The sequence below is a fragment of the Mauremys mutica genome, chromosome 2 (genome assembly GCF_020497125.1).
Source record: "Mauremys mutica isolate MM-2020 ecotype Southern chromosome 2, ASM2049712v1, whole genome shotgun sequence".
In the NCBI taxonomy this organism is placed as follows: Eukaryota; Metazoa; Chordata; order Testudines; family Geoemydidae; genus Mauremys; species Mauremys mutica.
The window spans coordinates 208,030,872-208,053,531 of NC_059073.1; the positions used below are offsets into that span (position 1 = coordinate 208,030,872).

The following is a 22,660-nucleotide window of genomic DNA, read 5'->3' on the forward strand; positions in this document are numbered from 1 at the left end:
AGCAAAGAGCTATTGTTGGTTTATTTAAAAAAAAAAGTCTCTACACTTGGTATTCTTCCTCCCACTCTCAAGCCAAACTCACTGTTAGCATATGTGGCTTGGACCTCACTGAAGTCAATAATTACACGATTTACACCAGTGGTGAATTTGGCCCTATTATCTGTCATAGTATCAGAATAGGATTTTTCCTTTTAATTTCCAAGTTATCCCCTCTCCCTCTCTGCAACAATGGCAATAGCATGTCTTATCTCCAGGAGGATGTCTGTATACATAAACCAGAGTTACACTCTGATAAGCAACTTTGTATCTATATAGCATTTCCCATCTCCATTAGGGACATACTACAAATTAACTCTGGTTTACCTCCACTGGGGGTAGCAACTTTGAGAATCTTAGTGTAGATCAGCCACCAGTTGACATCACATTTTAAGCACCAGAATATTTAACCAAGTCCGGAGAAGGTCTAGTTAACAGGTACTTGAAATGCGGGTAGCTGCCTACACAAGGTTTCTCAACATTGTTGTCACTGGTGGAGCTGGACTAGTATAAGCAGTGGTGAGAAATCTTTGCAAGATTTCCCTTGTGTAGATAAGGCCAGAGAGTCAGTGGCAGAGTTGGGAACAGAACTCCACCAGTCCTGGCTCCCACACCTGTGCTTAAACTATATTCAGCAGGATGGATAAAAATTGATTTTGTTTTTTTGTTAAAAGAAAAAATTTAAAAATTTGATTTTTACTTTTTTAAAACTGTCTAAAATGAAATATGAATTTAATACAAACTATGTTATGGACTAAATTTATTATCTCTTAAAACTTTTAATTAAAAATAAATATGCTGAAACCATGACCCTCTGTTAAAAACGTTGAGTTAAAGGTTGCTTTTCTATATAAAGAAAGAATCAAGGGAAAATTTAACTTTTGAGGTTAAGCTTTATAAATATGGCACAATAGGTCAGCCTAAGTAATTTAAGAGGCTCTCATTTTCAAAAGAGTAGGAACTTAAGCTCCAGGCACTTTCACTTAAGCATATTTGACAATGTTCCTAGGCTGACCTGAAATAATCAGTTTAATTCACTTACAGTTAATCCATCTGTTTAATAAATCATTGTTATAAATATGAAACATATTTTGATCATGTTTTGTATCTAAAACATTTTAAGGTTATTTTGTTTAATTCCAGTTAAATCCTAATGCAGCTTGACACAAATGAGCAAAAAGTTTTCTAGTAATTAGGCAATGTATCATTCACCATTTTCTAACATACTAAAAGTATACAGTTAATAAGAAGCTGAAAATATTAAGCTATACAATTGCTTAAATAAACATATCGTTATAGCGTACCTCCTAGGTAGCAAAAAGATTTACTAAATCTAGTGTAAAGGCTCTGTTCAGTTGTAAATCAACATGTTTTAATGATCTCAACCAATAAGAAAGCATCTTTCTTTAGAAAATAACTGAAGTACAAATTGAAAATTTGATTAAAATTGATTTAAATCAAGGATTTCCACTTGGTGATTTAAATTGCTTGATTTAAATCAATCCACTCTGTCTTGCTTAGTTTACTTGTTGCTTTGTTTGTTGTCACACTAGTTTGGAACATCCCACACACTAGTTATTCTGCAAGAGTGGAAAGCTGGTGCATATGGTATCTGCAGAGAGAGAAAAAATACTTGCCTTGTAATTCTGCTTCTTTAAAGCTATCACCGAGTGTTACTCACCTTCTTCCCATCATAGTTTAGGCATCTTCTTATGAAGTAATGTTCTTTTACTTTTGTGTGTCATACAGCTAAATGTGAGGTCATACACCTAGGAGCAAAGAATGTAGGTCACACAGGATCAGGGGACTATATTTTTGAAAGTAGTGACTCCAAAAGAAACTTTATGGGTCATGGTGGATAATCAACTGAACATGTGCTTCCTGTGTGGTGGGGTGGCTAAGAGAGCAAATGTGATCCTTGGATTTATAAGTGAGGGGAATATCACTGAAGTAGGGAGATGCTCTTACCACAAATATGGCATTGGTGAGATCACTGCTGCAATACTGTGCCCATTTCTGGTGTTGACACTTTAAAAATGATGTTGACAGTTGGAAAAAGTTCAGAAAAGACCTCCAAGAACATTTGAAGTCTGGAAAACCTGCACTGCAGTAATAGACTAAAGAAGGTCAGTCTGTTTAGTTGAACCAGAGAAAGGAGACTTGATCACAGTCTAAGTACAGGGAGAGAAGATTTCTGATGATATAGGATCTTCATTTTAGTAGACAAAGTCATAACAAGATTCTGTGTCAGGAGGATGAAGCTAGATAAATTCAAATGGGGAATAAGGCAAACATTTCTAATAGTGAGGGTAATTAACTATTGAAACTACTTAGGGATGTGGTGGGTTCTCTTTGGAGTTTTTAAATCAAGACTGAATGTCAATAAGGCATGCGTTAGTGCAACAAAAAGTTATGGGCGTAAAGCAGGAATCACTTGGTGAAATTCAGTCATAGCTGTTATACAGGAAATGATTATAGTGGTTCCCTCTAGTCTTAAAATGTATGAATCTATGTATATAATTTTGTTTTTTGTTTATCCACAGAGGTGCTTGGTTATACAGACGCTCTCCCTATACATTTAAAAACTAACCTGTCAATGTAGGTTTCATATGAACATGTCTTTCTAAAAAAAAACCCATAATAAAATCAACACCACACCCAAACCTAGACAGGTGAAAGCATCGGTAGGCTGTACAGATCATGCACACCCTATGGTTCAAATGTTCTGCTTCCTGTTGTGTGGAGAGGTTAGCAGTTCAAACACTTCAACTGCTAGTCTTGCACTGGAAGCTTCATACCGTGTGAAGAATGTGTAAATAGCACAGCTTTGCTCTCCAAGAATGAATGGTTCGACCTCTTTAAGATACAAATTACTTTTTTGTGTCTTCTGCTTGGTACTTGAGATCCATATTGTTGCTGGTGGTTGTTATCCCAAAGCAAGAACTGTACTCATATGGTATCCTGACAATCCAGTGCTATATAGTGGGGTTTCTGTTGATCTTTTAGCACTCATGTTTGGATGAGACATTAAACAAAAATCACTCTGTTCAGATGGCATTTAAAGACCCTGTGGCATTCTTTGAAAAGAGTTAAGGCAAGTGATGGTTTGTCTGTTTATAGAATTCTCTCATCTAAATGCCTTGCGTGTATGTGGTACCAACTCTCTAGGCATAGATCCAGGCATCAGAACAGGTGGCACCATTGGAGGTGATTAGTGGTGTGGCCTAAAATATGTTTGTATCCTGAGGGAACATCATGAAGAGAGCTTTTGCAGTATAGTCTGGAATCAGAAGATCATAGTATTTGGGACTGAGAGTAGGGTTCTTTCCCAGGGAAGTGGGGTGGAAGGCATTTTTAGGTTAAGTGTATACATGTAGATATAACAGGAGAGAATGTAAAGGAATAGAAAAAGAAATGAACAAAGTGATAACATGAAATAGTTGTAGGGAAAAGCTGATATTTGTGTTACCCTCTTATATGCCAAGCTAGTTATCTTTGAGGGGGCATTTGATGATAGACTTTTTCTGTTACTGGAATAGAAAAATGGTGTCTTGTCAAACTCTCTTCTCAGTAAATTACACCTCTACCCCGATATAACACAAATTCGGATATAAAGCGGTAAAGCAGTGCTCCAGAGAGGCGGGGCTGCTCGCTCCGGAGGATCAAAGCAAATTCGATATAACGCGGTTTCACCTATAACACGATAAGATTTTTTGGCTCCTGAGGACAGCGTTCTATCGGGGTAGAGGTGTACATTCTAATGTTAAAGGCTTTGTGTGTTAGCTATTGAATGGTGCTACCACTTCTATCTATATAATCACGGTGCTACTAGTATCTATTTTGTACAGCTGTTTTGAGAAACCTTAAGTGTGAATGTTGTTGTAGCACCAAAAGTTCTGTTGTTGTTGTTGTGCTACGTAGTTTATCCCCCTTCTGCCCCCCTCCCCGCAAGGTTTTTGTGGAAGTAAAAGGTCTGTATGGGAGAGTATTAACATTTAATAGAGATTTTTCTTTCTGTTTTTGTTAAAATGGCAGAAGCATTTCAGGGCACGGAATAAATGGAGCAGAAATGTTAAGCATGTTGCCATTACAGATAAGGATTCTTCTGTTGGTTGAGAGGAGCAGCTTGCTGTATTTGCTTTCCTGGCACTTGCAATCTTTATTTTGACAGATTGATTCCTCCCAGGTCACCCTATTTAAAACCTGAATATAGGTTTGAAGGTGGAATGCAGCTTTGCCAGTCAGCCTAATAATGCCTATAATAAATGCTGTATATATAAAATAGTCATTCAGGTGTTCTGAATTCTAAATGCATCAGAGCATTAAAGGGAAATTTCATTACATCTTTCATATAATTTCAGTAAATCTGAATAACAGGAATTTTTAAAACAAGATTAATCTGTGCAAGTTCTATAGTCATGGTGTATACTATAGGATACTATTTATGCTGTATACGGTACCATACAATAAAAAGTAAGTTTAAAGTTCCTTCTCTAATCCTGCAACTCATAGAAGAAAAGCAGCTAAGAATTGTAATGCTCCACCCTCTTGAACAAAGTTCATGTTATTTTATATTTCCCTATTACAATGATTTTATGATAGCTTTAACATTTAACTTAAGGTCGTCTCAGCAGTTTCAATAAAAATATTTACTAAAGAGAACTTACAGTTAAATATTTTGTGAGCCATTACTTCGCATATTAAATTTCTCATGCTCCAGAGCAAACTTTTTGACCAAAAAAATCTTAAACTTTAAATATATAATAAGTGTCTGAGCTTTCTTCCCTTTAATGCCCTCCCCAAACCCCGCCCCTCTGTCTGCTTGAAACAAAATTGTGTTCTTTTTCTCTTTCATCATCAGAGCAGCCATGATGTCTCTCTTCTCATCCGGCCTTCTGGCTGCAATGAAGGGTGTGTGTATGTCTACTAGCCTACTTCTAGCCTGTTGTGAAGGGGGCATTTTTTTCTACTTTAGTCCCTAACCCTTTTTCACCTTCCCCACCTCAGCGAATAGCTTCAATATTTGGATCTACTGTTGCTTATGACTCTTCCTAGCAGCAGTAGAATGAAATTAATGTTTGTGAGAGCTTAAATACTGCCTATGGGATTCTGAATAGTAGTAGTGAAAAGTGACAAGATACTGACAATGGCAAGTTGCTGCTTGGCAAAACTATGTGCATCAGCAAAGGTATTGGAGCTTCCTGCAGACTTAAGAATTCTGTTGAATGCAAATAGAATGTAGTCTCTATGACCATAAGGGCAAGATATTTTTCTAAAATGAAAGCTGAGATTCTGCAAGACCTGTGGTGACTTTCTAGTGAAATTCCCCTGTTGTTCTTCCTTGGGGAAAAAAAATGCCAGAGAAATCTTACCATGGCAGGTAGACTTCTTAAGTGCTGAGTGTGTTACATATAAAGAATCAACAAACCTGATAATATTTATGCTTTTTATTTCAGATCTGAAAGTTGAGTTTTTACCAGTTTATTCTTGCAAAAGAAATCTAGAAACTAGAGAATAAAAATGGGGACTCCTGGATCGGGGAGGAAAAGAACTCCAGTAAAAGACAGATTCTCTGCAGAAGATGAAGCCTTGAGTCACATTGCCAGAGAGGTCTGTAAATATTAAATTATCTAACATATAAAGTACAAATGAAAATTGTTTAACTCAGAATGCAGCCATAAAAATTAAAGCTGTTTAATGCATAGTTCTTAAAGTGGTAAGAATAAATAGTTGCAGGTATTTGACAATTGTTGTTATAAAAATGGAAATATTTAAATACGTAGTACCTTAAATAAAATGTTACAGTAATATATTTTAGCTTAGTTTAAAAGTGTATTGTAGATCTTACTCATTTATTCTAAAGTAATTGGTTACGTGTTTTTCAAAGAAATGGCTGTTAGTCCAAAAATGTTTTGAAAATCTATATTCATCTCTCCTGTGATTTATACCATGCTTTGGGTTGTTTATGTTGAATTCTAGTGGATATTGCACATGAAATTCTGTGTTATAACTTTCAGGGGAAGTTCATAATTTTCAAAATTATTCAGGAATATAAATTGGGTTTAAAATTTTCTGGACCACAATTGTTAGCTGAAAATACCTTCATTTGTAGATGACTGGGAGATGCATATTTGCAAGAGGCAAGCAACTGGAAGTTGGTAAGAGTCTTAAGAAGAAATTGATGCAGGGAGGAATTTGGTCCTACTAAGCATCATAAGAACATAAGAATGGCCGTACTGGGTCAGACCAAAAGTCCATCTAGCCCAGTATCTGTCTACCGACAGTGGCCAATGCCAGGTGCCCCAGAGGGAGTGAACCTAACAGGCAATGATCAAGTGATCTCTCTCCTGCCATCCATCTCCATCCTCTGACGAACAGAGGCTAGGGACACCATTCTTACCCATCCTAGCTAATAGCCATTTATGGACTTAGTCACCATGAATTTATCCAGTCCCCTTTTAAACATTGTTATAGTCCTAGCCTTCACAACCTCCTCAGGTAAGGAGTTCCACAAGTTGACTGTGCGCTGCGTGAAGAAGAACTTCCTTTTATTTGTTTTAAACCTGCATCAGGTATTGGAGGTATATAAATAGGAGACTAGGATTTACTGACTGGGAATGGATCTAGTATGAAAGGAACTGGGATTTACTGGAAGGCAAGGACCTTAGTGCTCATAGTGCAGAAGGGAATAGAGAAAGATTGAGCCAAATTTTGCGCTTAGTTATACCCATGCAATCCTGTTGACTTAAGTGGGTTTGCAATGGTAATCTGAGGGCAGAATTTGGTCATCTTTATACTGTGAAACCATAGTAAACAGAGAACATCTCCATTTAATCACATTTCATAAGATAAAATAGTTACATAATCACAGTTTTTGGCAATATAGTAGCAGTTCCTCACTATCAAATATTGAAAGAGCTGAAGTAAAATAATGCTCCTAAACTTGTAGGGTAGTGAATGAGCATAATAGGAAAGCTCACAGTGATCCCTACATTTAGGTTGTCCAACACTTTCCACTACAAAAGTTTCTGGGGACCTTGTTAAGAAAAGTTCTGATGCCTTCATTGTTCACAGCAGGCCTTTGAAATTTGTCAGAGAGAAAGTTTTGGGATCAGAAAAATACCTTTTCTTGGCCTCATGAAATTCAATTCAGGTTTGAGAGAGACTTTTTAAAATTGCTGTTTCCTCTTTGTCCCTTGTTGTCAGCATGTTAAAATAACTGAACATGAGCGTTCTAAAAGGTTGTGCTACCATCAAAGCAGCAGCAAGAAACCGACTAGGAATACCAGGAGAAGGCAACTTTTCTGGGAGGAGGGGTAAAAAGAGCGAAGCCAGCCAGGCTCCTTGGACTTAGCACAGGGCCCTGGCTACCCATTACCCCTTCTCTGGGGGCATCATGTGGGGAAGGATTCTACACTCTTCCCCCGCCCCTCCCCCCCTGCCAAGTGCTTGAGTTTGGCCAACAGTTTCCATGTGGTGCATGTGCCACCTGAGATTCATATAGTCATAGAAATGTAGGAGTTGAAAGGATTAAGTCCAATTTCCTTTGCTGAAGCAGGACCAGGTAAACCTAGACCATGGTTGACAGGTGTTTGTCCAACCTGTTCTAAAAACCTCCAATGATAGGCACTCTATCCACCTCCCGTGGAAGCCTGTTCCAGAGCTTAACTACCCTAATATCTAACCTAAATATCCCATGCGGCAGATTAAGATCATTACTTCTTGTTCTGCCTTCAGTGGATATGGAGAACAAGTGATCCCCATCCTCTTTATAACAGCTCTTAACATGTTTAAAGACTGTTGTTGGGTCCCCCCTCAGTCGTCTTTTCGCAAGACTAAGCATTCCCAGGTTTTTGTTGTTGGGTATTTTTTTTTTTTTGCAAACCCTCCCAGCTTGGGGTCATCTGCAAATATTATAAGCACACACTCCACCGCATTGTCCAAGTCATTAATGAAAATGTTGAATAGTACCAGACCCAAAACTAACCCTTGTGAGACCCCATTGCTTACATCTTCCCAGCAAATCATTGATACTTACTGTTTTGAGTATGGTCTTTCAACCGGCTAAGCACTCACCTTATTAATTTTATCTAGATTGTATTTCCCTAGTTTGCTTATGAGAATGTCATGTGGAACTGCACTAAAATCAAGATATACTTAATCTTATTTAGGTGCCTAAATAAGAGCTGACTTCTTTTAGAGATCTGGCCCCATATGTGGAAAAACTGGCCCCATATGTGGAAAAACTGGTCCCACTTTGCAAACAGCTAGAGAAGATCTTCCTTTTTCTTAAGCTGTCCTGTGGTTTTGGAGGTGAGGTTCTGCACTCTTTCCCCACTGTCAGCTTGAAGTTGTGAGCACGGTTGGTCTATGGCAAATTAACTGCCAAGTTCTATGGGGCCCTGAATTTGATAGAATATTAATTCAGATATTTTGGATTGCACTGGAGCTTCCAATTTCTGTCTTATGGATTCTGTAGTGAAGAACACATTGTTCTGTTTTTGTGACATTATAGCGTGTGGTCATGAAAATAGCTTACATGTACCTGCCAATATCACAGTCTATAAGCAGGGGCATTTAGAAAGAAGACTAAGTGCACACATTTTTAATTCAGTTGGGCTTGCAGGGATATAAGGCTACTGCTTCCCCTATTCACTAGGCCAGTAACCCTGTAAAAGAAGGAAATGAGGTTGATTTGGAATGATTTGTTTTTGACAAATCCATGGTGACTGTTCCTTATAACCCCGTATTTGCTAAGGTGTTCGCAAGCTGTTTAATAATTTATTCCAATATCTTTCCAAGTATTGAAGTTGGGATCTCACCTGTCCTCCAGAAGTGCTCAAAAATAATTGCTAACGGTTGTGAGATTGCTTCAGCTAATTCCTTAAGTGTCCTAGCATTCATTTCATAAAACCCTGCCGTCTTGAATATGTCCAAATAATCTAAATATTCTTTAACATTTTTCCTCTTCTGGCCTGTGTTCCGTCCCCCTTGTTAATATTAATTCTGTTGAGTATCTGGTCACTATTAAGCTTTTAATTGAAAACTGAAGCAAAACAGGCATTAAACACCTCAGCCTTCTTGATGTCATCAGTGAGGCTAAGATTTTGTCATGGATTTATTTATTTTATTTATTTTAGTAAAAGTCACAGATAGGTCATGGGCAATAAAGAAAATTCAGGAAGCCCATGACCTGTCCCTGACTTTTACTAAAAATATCCATGACAAAATGGGGAGCTGTGGGGTCCCCACACAGCCCCTGGCAGCTGCGGGTACCCTGCGGGGACCAGCTGTGGGAACCTCCTGGGGGCTCAGAGCTCCAGGGTCCCGTGCCACCAGCCGCTCAGAGCTGTGGGGTCCCTGCTGCTCGCAGCATCTGGGAGTTTTGGGGAGGGACCCTGGTGGATTCCATTACTTTGGCAGTCTCCATGACAAAATTGTAGCCTTAGTCATCAGTTATAAGTAGGTCTGTCAATTAATCACAGTTAATGCCTGTAGAGAGGGAGGCATCAGCAGTGGGGAGACTGAAGCCCCAGCCTGTAGCTCCATTGAGGGAGTGGGGGCCCACAAAGCCCCAGCTTGGCCAGGGAGAAGCCCCAGCATATGTTTTAAAATATAGAAAACATTCTAAATATTTAAATAAATGGTATTTTATTATTGTTTAACACTGTGATTAAAGTTTTAATCACGATTAATTCTTTTAATCACTTGACAGCCCTAGTTATTAACTCTTTTCCCTGCTAAGTAGAGGGCCTATACTTTCCTTTGCCTTTTCTTGTTCCTAATGTATTTAAAAAACCTCTTCTTATTGCCTTTTTTCTCTTGCTAAGGTAACACATTTTGTTCCTTAGCTTTTCAGATTTTGTCCCTACTTTCTTGTGCTATTCTTTTATACTCCTCATTAGCTTTTGTTCATGTTTATACTATTTTAGAATTCCTTTTTTATTTTTAGATCATTAAGAGCAACGTTGACCTCTTCCTGTTCTTCCTGTCTTTCCTTTGCATTGGAATAGTTTGCAGTTGTGCCTTTAATATTCTTGCCATGAGAAACTGCCAGCTCACCTGAACTCCTTTTTCCCTTAGATTTTTCTTCCATGGGACCCTACCTACCAGTTCTCTGTGTCTGTCAGTCTGCCTGTTTGAAGTCCATTATCCTTATTCTGCTGCTCTTGCTACTTCCTTTTCTTAGCATCGTGGAAATCTATCATTTCATGGTCACTTTCACCCAAATTGCCTTCCACCTTCAGATTTGTTACCAGTTCCTCCTTGTTAGTCACAATCAAGGCTGAAATGGCAGTCCCTTTGATTTCTTCCTCTATTTGCTGAAACAAAAAGTTGTTCCCAATACAGTCCAAGAACTTTTTGGAAATATTATGTTTTGTTGTTGTTACCAGGTGTTGTGTTTTGGATATTTCTGTTTGTCCTAGAAATGCCACCACCGCTGCCTCCTTCCTTGTTTGGTGCTCTGGAGTAGATCCCAACCATATTTTACCCCTTTTATTTTTACCCAGAGACTTTCAACTGGTCTGCCTCTCTCTTCCTTCTGGACCTCCGAACAGGTGTATGTATTCTTGATGTAAAATGCAACACCTCCTTCCTTTTTATCCTGTCTGTCCTTCCTGATCAACCCATAACCCTCTATGCCAATATTCAAGTCACAGAACTTATCCCACCAAGTTTCTGTGATGCCAATTCAATTATACTTTATTTTACAGACTAATGCTCCAGTTCTTGTTTATTACCCATACTCCTTGCATTCATGTATAGACATCTAAGATGTTAAGCAGTTTCCCCCACTAATTTCCTTTTTATTGCTCCTGTGACTGTATTGTAATTTTCAATGTCACCCCAAACAACTATCCCTCTGTTAAGACCACTTTTTTTATGCTTACCTGTGGACTTTTGTCACCTGCCCACTTTGAACCTAGTTTAAAGCCCTGCTGCTAAGTTGGCAAGTCAGTGTGCGAAGATGCTCTTCCCCGTCTTGGTCACGTGGACCTCATCTGTTTTCAGCAAACCTCTTCTTCCCGGAACAGTGGCCCATAGTTGAGGAAGCAGAAGCCCTGCTTTCACACCATCTCCAGGATGCATGTGGCCCTTCCTGCTTCATGTCAAGGGCATGAAAGGGCAAAGCGCACCAACCACCATTCAGTTCCTTTCACTATCTCCTAATTCTTCCAGATCTCCCAGATTCAAAAACTGTCTCTTGTTTGAGGGTGCCATGCTTTTAAAATGATGGGCAACTAAATGCCTAGCCTGCTTATGGGAGTTGTAAATCCTGTAGGCTTGACTACAGGTATATCTGACAGGCAAGTCCATGAAGCTGGCATCAGCTCCTAGATCTCAGGACACCACTGTACATGACTTCCCAGTGTTGAAGTGATCAAGTGCTGGCTCGTGGACTCATGGGGCTTCTAGAGTGGCCAAACATAATAAAAGATCATCAGAGAAGGTGGAGGCCACGAGGAGTTCTTCCCTGTGCGGCTCTACTTTCAAGACTTTGCAGTCCCATGTGGTTCCTGCCAATGCTGAATCTAAATGAGTTATCCAAAGTGGCTCCGCAGAAAACTTTAACTGAAGAACTTAACTCTGTTAACCTCCAGCTCTTTAACATTGGCACCAACAAAGGCTTTTTCAGACAACAGACAACAGTAGTAATCTCTAGATATTCACAGACAACAGTAGTAATCTCTAGATATTCACCATGATGTCATGGCACAGTCTCTGTTGTTGATCCCTTGGTGCCATACTGCATTGACAGTCGTCCTAGTGCTGCACAAACCGAAATCTCCCTTGCTGTCCACATCTGTATTGCTGGTGGCACCAGGACACACTCTGTCTATAGTGAAAAGTACCTCTTTGCTGTTACCAGCAATGCCCACATGTATGGCACCACCTATGGAGTTGGCATGTTCCTTTTTCATTGTCCTCTTGGGTGGCTTCACATGATGGCTAGGGAATGGAACATTCCCATATGTACTCTCACAGAAGGTCATCTCCACCTTCCTCAGCCCACTAAACAGGACATGGGCCATGGTTCCTGACACCATGGCCACTAGGCTCTGATCCGTTAATGCCCATGTGCCCATACTAGGTACCTTGGTCTGCTCAGGGAAGATAGAACTACCCAGACAGGCCTTGTTACTCTACGGCTTCTCCTTCTACAGCCATGGCGATGTCAGGTTGCATCCACCTGCTCAGACTTCCTCTGGCATGTCCTCACATTTAGGTGATGTCACAGTTCTTCTGGTTAATCTGTTTGGGCCCATTATGATTTCCTCATGCCCAAGTGATGCTGTGGTTCCCCTAAGTACGCCTTAAACAATTTTAGGTGATTTCAGGACCGCCAGAAGACAGTCTCTAACTCCTTACAAATCCCAATGGAGGAGGTCAGGAATCTATCCATAAACTGATCAATAGCCTACAGTCGTCTTCTTCAGGGAAGATGGCCCTTCTCATGAACGAGGCCATTATGGACCTTACACGAGTGATCTTGCCTATAGTGCTTCCCACATCCAGCAAAGTGGATGAAAAGTATCAAGTTCCATTTTACGGGGCTGAGTTCTCTTATATGCAGCCAATATCATCATCAACAGTGGCAGTTGCTAGTCAAAAGTTGTCAGGACAAAACCACTCCAAAACACAGTGAACCTGCCAGACTTGATTTATTGACCGTAAGTCGTACTCCTCTGCTAGCTTGCAGTTCTGTGTTGTTAATTACAAGGTCATGATGGCTAGGTATGACTTCCTTAGTTATGAAAAGTTCACATCTTTGCCAACAAGGGCTGCCTCATACAAAGGAGGAGTATGCCACTCTGCATAACAAGGGTTAACTAGTCACCGAAATCAGCTTCCTGGCCTCACTGGAGTAACTGTTGCTATATCTCATTCAGTAACTACATCAGTAGTTGTGGGCTTTCCTCATGAGGTACAATCTACAGTGTAAGCCTTTTGAGGGTTTGGAGTTACTCAGCTCTAGGACTTCAATAACTCAGACATAGGTTAGGGGTTTGTTACAGGAGTGGGTGGGTGAGATTCTGTGGCCTGCATTGTGCAGGAGGTCAGACTAGATGATCATAATGGTCCCTTCTGACCTTAAAGTCTATGAGTCTATGAACTCTAAAACAGATTCATAGATTCTAGGACTGGTAGGGATCTCGAGAGGTCATTGAGTCCAGTCCCCTGCCTTCATGGCAGGGCCCAAATACTGTCTAGACCATCCCTGATAGACATTTATCTAACCTACTCTTAAATATCTCCAGAGATGGAGATTCCACAACCTCCCTAAGCAATTTATTCCAGTGTTTAACCACCCTGACAGTTAGGAACTTTTTCCTAATGTCCAACCCAAACCTCCCTTGCTGCAGTTTAAGCCCATTGCTTCTTGTTCACCTTAGCCCCTAAGGATAGAACAAGTTTTCTCCCTCCTTCTTATAACACCCTTTTAGATACCTGAAAACTGCTATCGTGTCCCCTCTGTCTTCTCTTTTCCAAACTAAACAAACCCAATTCTTTCAGCCTTCCTTCATAGGTCATGTTCTCGAGACCTTTAATCATTCTTGTAGCTCTTCTCTAGACCCTCTCCAATTTCTCCACATCTTTCTTGAAATGTGGTGCCTAGAACTGGACACAATACTCCAGTTGAGGCCTAACCAGCACAGAGTAGAGTGGAAGAATGACTTCTCGTGTCTTGCTCACAGCACACCTGTTAATGCATCCCAGAATCACGTTTGCTTTTTTTGCAACAGCATCACACTGCTGACTCATATTTAGCTTGTGGTCCACTATAACCCCTAGATCCCTTTCTGCCATACTCCTTCCTAGACAGTCTCTTCCTATTTTGTATGTGTGAAATTGATTTTTCCTTCCTAAGTGGAGCACTCTGCATTTGTTGTTGTTAAACTTCATCCTGTTTACCTCAGACCATTCCTCCAATTTGTCCAGATCATTTTGAATTATGACCCTGTCCTCCAAAGCAGTTGTTCAAGACACTTGCTTGTGGATTCGGATGCCATAGAGAACTCAGCTGTATCCCCATCTCTGCCCATCTCTGCGGGGCTGAGCAAGTGACATTAACCAAAATGTTGATAGGTGTCCTAGTTGTGTGTACCTCATTTCCTGGGTACACAATTTGAGACGCAGCCTAACATGGAGAAATATTGAGCATTCAACTGCAGCTGAAGTCTGAGATTCTGGACGTTCAGCACCTCTACCAGTAAGGCAGCAAAATCTAGTTTAATGATCACCAGGGCTGTGGAAATTCTAATCCTGGCTCTGCCACTGGTCGACTGTGCGGTCTTAGACAAGTTTGTCCTTTTCCCATCTGTAAATGGGGAAAATAATGCTCTTACATCACTGTAAAGATGTGGAAATTGTTGTGAGAGATGCTCAGATACTATGGTGAACATGAGGAAATGAAAAATCCTGTGTTTACTGTAGGTTTTGGATGGTGTGCTGTAAATAAGACTGGACACCAACTGAAAGTGAGGATAAAAATATTGAACAGCTGCTTCATTTTCCAAACCAACCTCTATCCTGTGTGCTGAAGGGGTGAGAGGTCTGGTGGGAAAAATAATGATGCAGTTAAAGGCTATCCTATTGTGTACATACAAGGGGGAAGGATTGAGGTTGCATGGGCAACCTAAATTCTGGGATATCTTAACTTTTGAGTGCTTGACTTTGCCACTGAAATGCTTTCTTACCGTGACTTTTTATGTAACTAGATCATATTAGTGGATGTGAACAGGAAGTACTAGAATGAATATGTAACTACCATTTTCAGATTTTTTTCCAAAATTGGTGAAACTTAATTTTAGAACACATTTCAGTATTAAGTTAGAGATTGTCAACTTAAAACCTAGTCAGCCTTAAAAAAAAAAAAAAAGTTTTAGCTATAGCTGCCAATGACTTTGCTGATAATTGTGGTTTTTCAGTCATATTTTCATGTTCTGTAAAAACACCTTTGTTCTATTTTGCTGGATGAAAGATCTGCACAAACATGGGAAACTGACTTCTGCACAGAGAATAGTGAAACTAACTTATTAAAAATGGTGTAAAAGTAATTTGTATTATTAAAACCTTGTATGATAGTGCCTTATGCTGTCAGGTGGTTTAGCCCCTTTGTTCATGCAAAACTATCAGGCTCTTATATACTGCTTCAGAGAAAATACCATAGCCATCTTCATGCCCAGTATACAGGCTGTCATAGTCCAGCCGTTAGCCAACTTAATTGAATGCAAGAGGACTGAGTTAATGTTCTCCTTGAAAGGGCTAAAAAAGTATTTCCCTACAGTATAATAGAACCAATTCAGCTTCAATAAAATTAGGTTATTTAAATGGATTGAAAACTTCTTTAAAATGTACTTATTTCTGGAATCTCTGCATGTTCTCTCTTGGTGCTTTAAGAGTCAAACTGTCTCACTAACCACAGCATGGTAGTTTTGATACTGTCCCTGACCATTGTCTAGGACTATTTGGATATGGGCCCACTACACAGTTTTCAAAAGGTGACTCAATTGCCAAAGGGGAACCCATAGAATTGTCTAAGTACTTACTTGTTTCTGGTGAGACTTTCTATTTATACTTAAAGTACATCTTCCTTTTAGCTCATCTTATCCTATACTTTGTATTGACATTATTAGAATGACTCTTCCCTAATTTCTGTGCAATCCATCTGTTAAATAAAAAACTTCGATCTACAGATTTTTCCGCAATGTGCATCTACAGTGTGCATCTACAGAGTGCTTGGCACCAGATAGGATGTGTAGGTGTCCTCTTCAGCACAAGGAGCAGCTTACATTCTGAGAAGGCCCAACAAACAGACATTTGGTGATGAGAAGATGAAATTACAAATCGTTGGAGCGATCAGCTTTTATCTATCTAGAGGACATCTTCCCTTCTCATTGTTTTTTGCTACCTGATAAGCAGGACTACATACTTTTTTTCCCCCCCGTCTTTCTAGGTTGCTAAGAATAGAGATGACCCCTCCCCGCCCCCCCCTTCAAGTAGAGCTTCGCTAATATGTGGGTTAAAAGTTGATTTGTGCAATGGCCAGCATAGTTTAATGGTGGCAATGAAGGTCACAGTGCTTAAATACAGAGTACAAAACTTGATGTATATGTACCCCAAAGGTCAAAGTTAGTTACTTGCTAATCTTGGGTCATTGATAGACTAGTCACTTTCATTTGTTAGTTTATAGTCAACTTTACATTCTGCTACTCATATATTAGAATAGTGCTACTGTGTCTGCAGATGCAGTGTAATGTTTACAGTCAAACCAGTTGTTTTAATTGAAATAACTTCAATATTTTTAAAAGTTATTAGGTTTTATGAGAAATGTATTAAAATATATCTCCCATGATATTTGGCACTATAAGAATTTTAATGTGATTTCAAAGTTTGTTACAAAAGTGGATAATGCTATCCCCATTTTGCAAAAGGTAAAACTGGTACAACAAGATTAACTTGTGCAAGGTTACACAATGAACCAAGACTACAATGCTGATTGTTTCAGCCAAGTAGTCAACTTGTCCGTCTTCAGTTTTGTAGGGAAGGTTAGTTGCACAGATTAAATGTCAAGGTAACATCAAATTACTTAGGATGCTTAAAATCTTACTGAAAATGTTTACTTCTCTTGAATTTTGGATATAATTTTTGTGGAAAAATCACTTTTTGGTCAGATTTTGACTTTTTTTTTTTTTTAAGGAAACCTGGGAATTCTGGATATGAGAGAGTACATTTCCTAATTTTCTATCTTTAATAGTACAGTCTCTTGCCAGATTTATTTAAATATGCACAGGCCCCCTTTCTATCTATTGATAGACTGATTACCGGTAATTGTTTGAATGCATTTGATTTCTCTAATGTGTGCAAGTCTGTGTGTGTTTGCATGCTGTGTTTACAGATAAGTTACACAGTAGGGCTTTAAGTCAAAAAGTAACTGGCTGGATTATAAGATTTCCTGTACCTTTTTTTCCTGCTTTGAAAAGTGTCTTGTTAGGCAGAGCTGGCACTGATATGAAACCATTTCAACTGAGTATGTAAAACATGTGAAATGTAGTCTTGGTGAGAGTTAATTAAAATTAGGGCATGGCATTTTTATATGGCAGGCAGTATAAATTAGTTACAATTAATTTGCCTCCTATTCCTTCACCATTTGATTACTATTTTTGTCTTTAGCTGTAGTATAATCAAACTCTAAAACATAATTATGCACCTATTCTTTTCTTTGGTTTTGATAAACTAATCTGGAAATAGTGACTCATCTGCAGTTGTCATGTAAATCTTACAGATTACAGCATAAGGAATTTTTTATAAAATGAGGGTGTTGTCATGACCAAAGCCAGTAGATATTCCTTCACAACTATAGCATTTACCAGATTTTGAAAAGAAATTTTTCAACTTTAACTAGTAGACTGAGTACTCTGTTTTTGGACACAGCTTGTCTCCTTTCACCCTCTAACCCTATGACTTACTGTTGTGAGGAATTTTCATCCTAACTTGAGAACACTGAATAAATTTGTGACAGCCTTTCAGCCAGGGTTCAATCCTTTAACACAGGGGTAGGCAACCTATGGCATGGGTGCCAAAGTCGGCACGCAAGCTGATTTTCAGTGGCATTCATACTGCCCGGATCCTGGCCACCATTCCTGGGTCTCTGCATTTTAATTTAATTTTAAATGAAGCTTCTTAAACATTTTAAAAGCCTTATTTACTTTACATACAACAATAGTTTAGTTATACATTATAGACTTATAGAAAGAGACCTTCTAAAAACATTAAAATGTATTGCTGGCATGCAAAACCTTAAATTAGAGTGAATAAATGAAGACTCGGCACACCACTGCTGGAAAGGTTGCCGACCCCTGCTTTAGCATCTATGTACAACCCTTAAGGGAATAATACAATGGTATGGGCTGCACTATCAATAATACATTGAAGACGCACTGATTGGAGCCTGAATAAAGAGCAGCTGGTTTAAAATGAAACCCAGAAAAGCCCTAAGGTGAGGTAAGAGGAGGCAGGTTCCTCAGTGAGATGGAAAATGCTACCACTCTCCTCAGTCAAGAGCAAATGTCTTTTGTGAGTTATGCTGGACTTGTTAAGGACTATAGAAAAAGCAGCAGTCACTGGAGGGGCCTCTCTTTACCTCCAGCAAACAAGAAGGCTCAGTACATGCCTGTGAGACCAAATCAAAACAGCCACAGAGGTTAGAATTCATTCCCTGTTGGCTGGACTATTGCAACTTTTTCTACTTTGATCTATATAAGAAACTTAAAGAAGCTGCAACTAATGCACAACACAGCTGCCTGTCTCCTTAGCTAAATATATGACATCAGTGCTCCACAACCTGTGCTACATTACATCTCTTGGATTTTTTAAAATAAGAAAACAATAGGAAAATGCAAAAAGAAAATGGTGGATAAGCCGTATTTATGGACAACCATAATAAATATGATTGATAAAAACAGATTGCCATGGCCATATGTGAAATAATGGGACACACGACCTTTTTATATATGGTGAAAATTTACTGCAAATTTAACATTCATTTTAGCTAATATCATAGAACTATAGGGTTAGAAGGGACTGCAAGGTACCACATGTAGTTTAGCCCCTTGCCAAGATGCAGGATTTGTTGTGTCTAAACCAGTGGTGGGCAACCTGCGGTTTTTGGGCCACATGCTGCCCATGAGGGTAATCTGATTGCGGGCCACAAGACATTTTGCTGAGGTTCACATCCACAGTTGCAGCTTCCTGCAGCTCCCATTGGCCGAGAATGGCAAGCCACGGCCACTGGGAGCTTGTTGGCTTGCATTCCATCCCTTTGATCATCTTTGTCACTCGCCTCTGGATGCTTTTCAGTTTCTCTAGATCCTTTCTATGCATTGGTGACCAAAATTGGACAACAGTACTCCAGCTGAAGCCTAATCAGCACCAAATAGAGCAGTACTATCACCTCTTGTGACTTGCATGCTATGCCTCTGTTAATGAAACCTAAAATTGCATTTGCTTTTTTTGCAGCAGTGTTGCATTGCTGACTCATGTTGAGGTTGTGATCCACCACAGCTCCAAGATCCTTCTCAGTAGTTATGCTGCCAAGCCAGTTTTTCCCCATTCTGTGTTTGTGCGTTTGTTTTTTCTTCCTTAAGTATAGAACCTTACATTTTCCTTTGTTGAATTTTCATTTTGTTATCTATAGCCCAGTTTTCCAATTTAAGAGGATCCCTCTGAATTTTAGCTCTATCCTTCAAAGTATTGCCACCCCCTCTTCCCCCCCGCCCGAGCATCCTGCTAAACACTTCTTGCTGTGGTCTGCAATATTCCATTGATTTAATGCCTCACTGAGGTCTCCATCAATAAAGCTGTTTGCTGCATGTGGTGCAATACGTTACCAGTGATGTTGAGGAAGAAAAAATGCCATGTGTACTAGTTCCTCTAGTGAGCTTCTTGGATTTTTTTAATTGATCAGAGTCCCCCAGACTAGAGAGTTATTTACATCATCCAGTGTGAGTTGCTGATAAAGAGGCAACTGAAGGTGATCATACTCTAAATCAGTGATTCTCAATGAGGGGTACATACAGGTCTTCCGGGGCGGGTACATCAAGTCATCTAGATATTAGCCTAGTTTTACAATAGGCTACATAAAAAGCAGTAGTGAAGTCATTACTAAATAAAATTTCATACAGACAATGACTTGTTTATACTGCTCTATATACTATACACTGAAATGTAAGCACAATATTTATATTCCAATTGATCTGTTTTCTAATTATATGGTAAAAATGAGAACATAAGCAATTTTTTAGTAATACTGTGCTGTGACACTTTGTATTTTTGTCTGATTTTTGTAAGCAAGTAGTTTTTAAGTGAGGTGAAACCTGGGGGTATGCAAGACAAATCAGACTCCTGAAAGCGTATAGTAGTCAGGAAAGGTTGAGAACCGCTGCTGTAAATAGTCCCAATAGTGAAAGGTACAGGAAGTCTGTTCTTCCTGTGGAAGCATGCAAGGGGAATACTATTGCAGGGCTACAGTACTTAATTTTTGCCAGCGCTAAGCCCTGGCACCTCTCAGCTTGACTCTAGGTCAGTTCCCCACATAGGCGCAGGAGCAGGGTTAGGGGTGCAGAAGGGGGGTGAAGGTGCCCTCCGGATGCCCAGCCCGTGCTTAATTTTTGTTGGGGCTGAGCCCCGGCACTTCTTTGAATACAAATAAGCATTGTGGAGCTATCTACCAGCCCTGAATTATGGGACTTAGGGTTTGGCTACACTTGCAGGTGTGCAGCGCTGGGAGTTACAGCTGTCTTCGTACAGCTGTGTAGGGAAAGCGCTGGAGTGTGGCCACACTGACAGCTACCAGCGCTGCAGTGTGGCCACATTTGCAGCGGTGTTGGGAGTGGTGCATTATGGGCAGCTATCCCAGTGTTCAAGTGGCTGCAATGTGCTTTTCAAAAGAGGGGGGTGGGGTGGGGTATGACAGGGAGCATGGGGGAGAGAGAGAGTGAGACACAGTGTCAGCTCCCTGCCTTGCAAGTTCCGATCCCTTCCTTTCTTTTAAGTTTGCGCAAGGCGATATCAGTGCAACCCTCGGCTCCTCTCACGTCCTCGTTCATGCTCCCTGCCTTGCAAATTCTGACCACTTCCCCGACCCCTCATTCACTCTTAAATGCAAATAGCCTGCAGACCAGATAAGCAGCTGCTCCGACAGACTCCCTTCCCCCCCCCCCCCCGCCGTGCTGTTTCTCTCCTCAAGCAAACACTAGGCTGTGGACATTCATCCCCCTGCCTGCCTCATTCACAGCAAACAGTAGCTGTGTTTGTTTTTTAGATAAGTAGCTCCGGGAGCCCCGAGTTCACAACAAAACAAAGAGAGGCATCATAACAAAACAAAGAGAGTTATTTAGTTAAAAGCATTATGGGAAAATTCCGGAGGTCAGTTACAGCGTAGTAAAATTAATCACTGTTTACACTGGCATACCAGTGCTGCCGTCGTTATTCCCCAGGCAGACGTGGAGTACAGCCAGCGCTGTATGTGCCTTGCAAGTGTGGACGGTGAGTAAGTTGCAGCGCTGTAAAGCCACCACCAGCGCTGCAACTCTCCAGTGTAACCAAGCCCTTAGTCTTAGATGTCTTCCTCAGGACAGCTGATTTTCTTTGAAATATTACTGTGTAAAAAAAATATTAAATCATTCACTGTTTCTGGCTTAAGTGAAGTACGTTTCTCGTTGTGTGCCCAGAGACTAAGGCGGCTCCATCAGAAGGTTCACAGGATACAAGAATAGAATGCACAAACTGTGCAACTTGACTGTGAAGGGGAAAGTTCTTCTTCGAGTGATTGCTCCTATGCATTCCAGTCAGGTGTGCGCGCCGTGCGTGCACGGCTCTTCGGAACATTTTTACCCTAGCAACTCCGGCGGGCCGTCTGGGCGCCCCCTGGAGTGGCGCCGCTATGGCGCTGGATATATACCCCAGCCGGCCCGTCCGCTCCTCAGTTCCTTCTTACCACCCGTGACGGCCAGTTGGAACAGTGGAGTGCTCTCTGTCCTCCACAGCCCTAGCGTTTCTTTACCTTTGTATGTATATAGTTGTTAAGTACTTAGTTGTTAGATAGTTGAATAAGTTAGTTAGTTATAGTTTAGGATAAGGGAATAAGGGGGGTTTACCCCTCTTCTTCCGCAACCGGTGCGGGCTCATGCCCAAGGCACCGGGGTTTAAGCCCTGTGCGACTTGCCAGCAGCACATGCCGGTCGGGGATCCGCACGAATTCTGCCTGCGCTGCCTCGAGGAGACTCACCGTCCAGATAAGTGCCCTATCTGCACGGCTTTTAAACCTCGAACGAGAAAGGAGCGGGACAGTCGTTTGAAGCAGCTCCTCATGGAGGCAACGCTCCAGCCCCCGGCACCGACCCCGCCGGCGCCGAAGTCATCATCGGCGCGCAGCGCACCAGCGGCCCCGAGCCGATCCGGTATCGAGGCTCCTCGGCTTCCGCGAGCGGCACCGGCGACCCGGCACCGTTCCCTCTCTCCGTCAAGAAAGCGCAAGCCGGCGAAGGCAACTTCGCAGTCGCAGCCTTCGGGACCAGTAGTGCAGCCATCACCGACACCTCCGGTACCGGCTGTGGCGGTGCACAGACCGTGCACCGTACCGTTGACTCCGGCGCCGCAAGGGACGTTGAGTCCGGTACCACCCTGCTCCCCGGTGCCGACCACGGTCGAGCTACAGCTCCCGTCCACGCCCGAGACATTCTCGACGGCGAGAGAGCTCATAGAGCTCACAGAGGCACCGAGCCTCCGGCCCCCGGCACCGCCGGTGTGGGCTGTTAAGTCAGCGGGCAAGCCGGCTATGATGCGGCCCCCTTCCCCTGACGGACGGGATAGACGGCGCTCCAGGACTCAGTCTCGCTCCCGGTCCCGAAGACGGTCACCGTCGCGCCGCTCCAGGTCCCAGCACCGCTCTCCATCGCGGTACCGTTCACCTTCTCGACGCTGGTTGCAGTCCCGGTACCGCTCAACATCGCGGTACCGGTCGCACTCCCGGAGACGCTCCCGGTCCCGATCACCGTCCCATCGGCACCGCAGAAAGTCCGGGTCCCGGCACCGTTCCCGGCACCGGGACTCCAGAAGC

At 41.3% G+C, this 22,660-nt stretch overlaps 1 protein-coding gene across 12 annotated transcripts in view; it reads left to right on the forward strand.

Annotated features, from left to right (window-relative positions):
- LRRFIP2 (LRR binding FLII interacting protein 2) overlaps positions 1-22,660 on the forward strand; it is a 131,083-nt gene that overhangs the window by 5,791 nt on the left and 102,632 nt on the right. For all 12 annotated transcript variants that reach the window (XM_045007768.1, XM_045007760.1, XM_045007756.1 and 9 more), the window contains exon 2: positions 5,493-5,646. In XM_045007768.1, coding sequence (XP_044863703.1) covers positions 5,557-5,646 — 90 coding nt within the window. In that variant the 5' untranslated portion in view covers positions 5,493-5,556. The remainder of the gene's footprint in view (positions 1-5,492; positions 5,647-22,660) is intronic.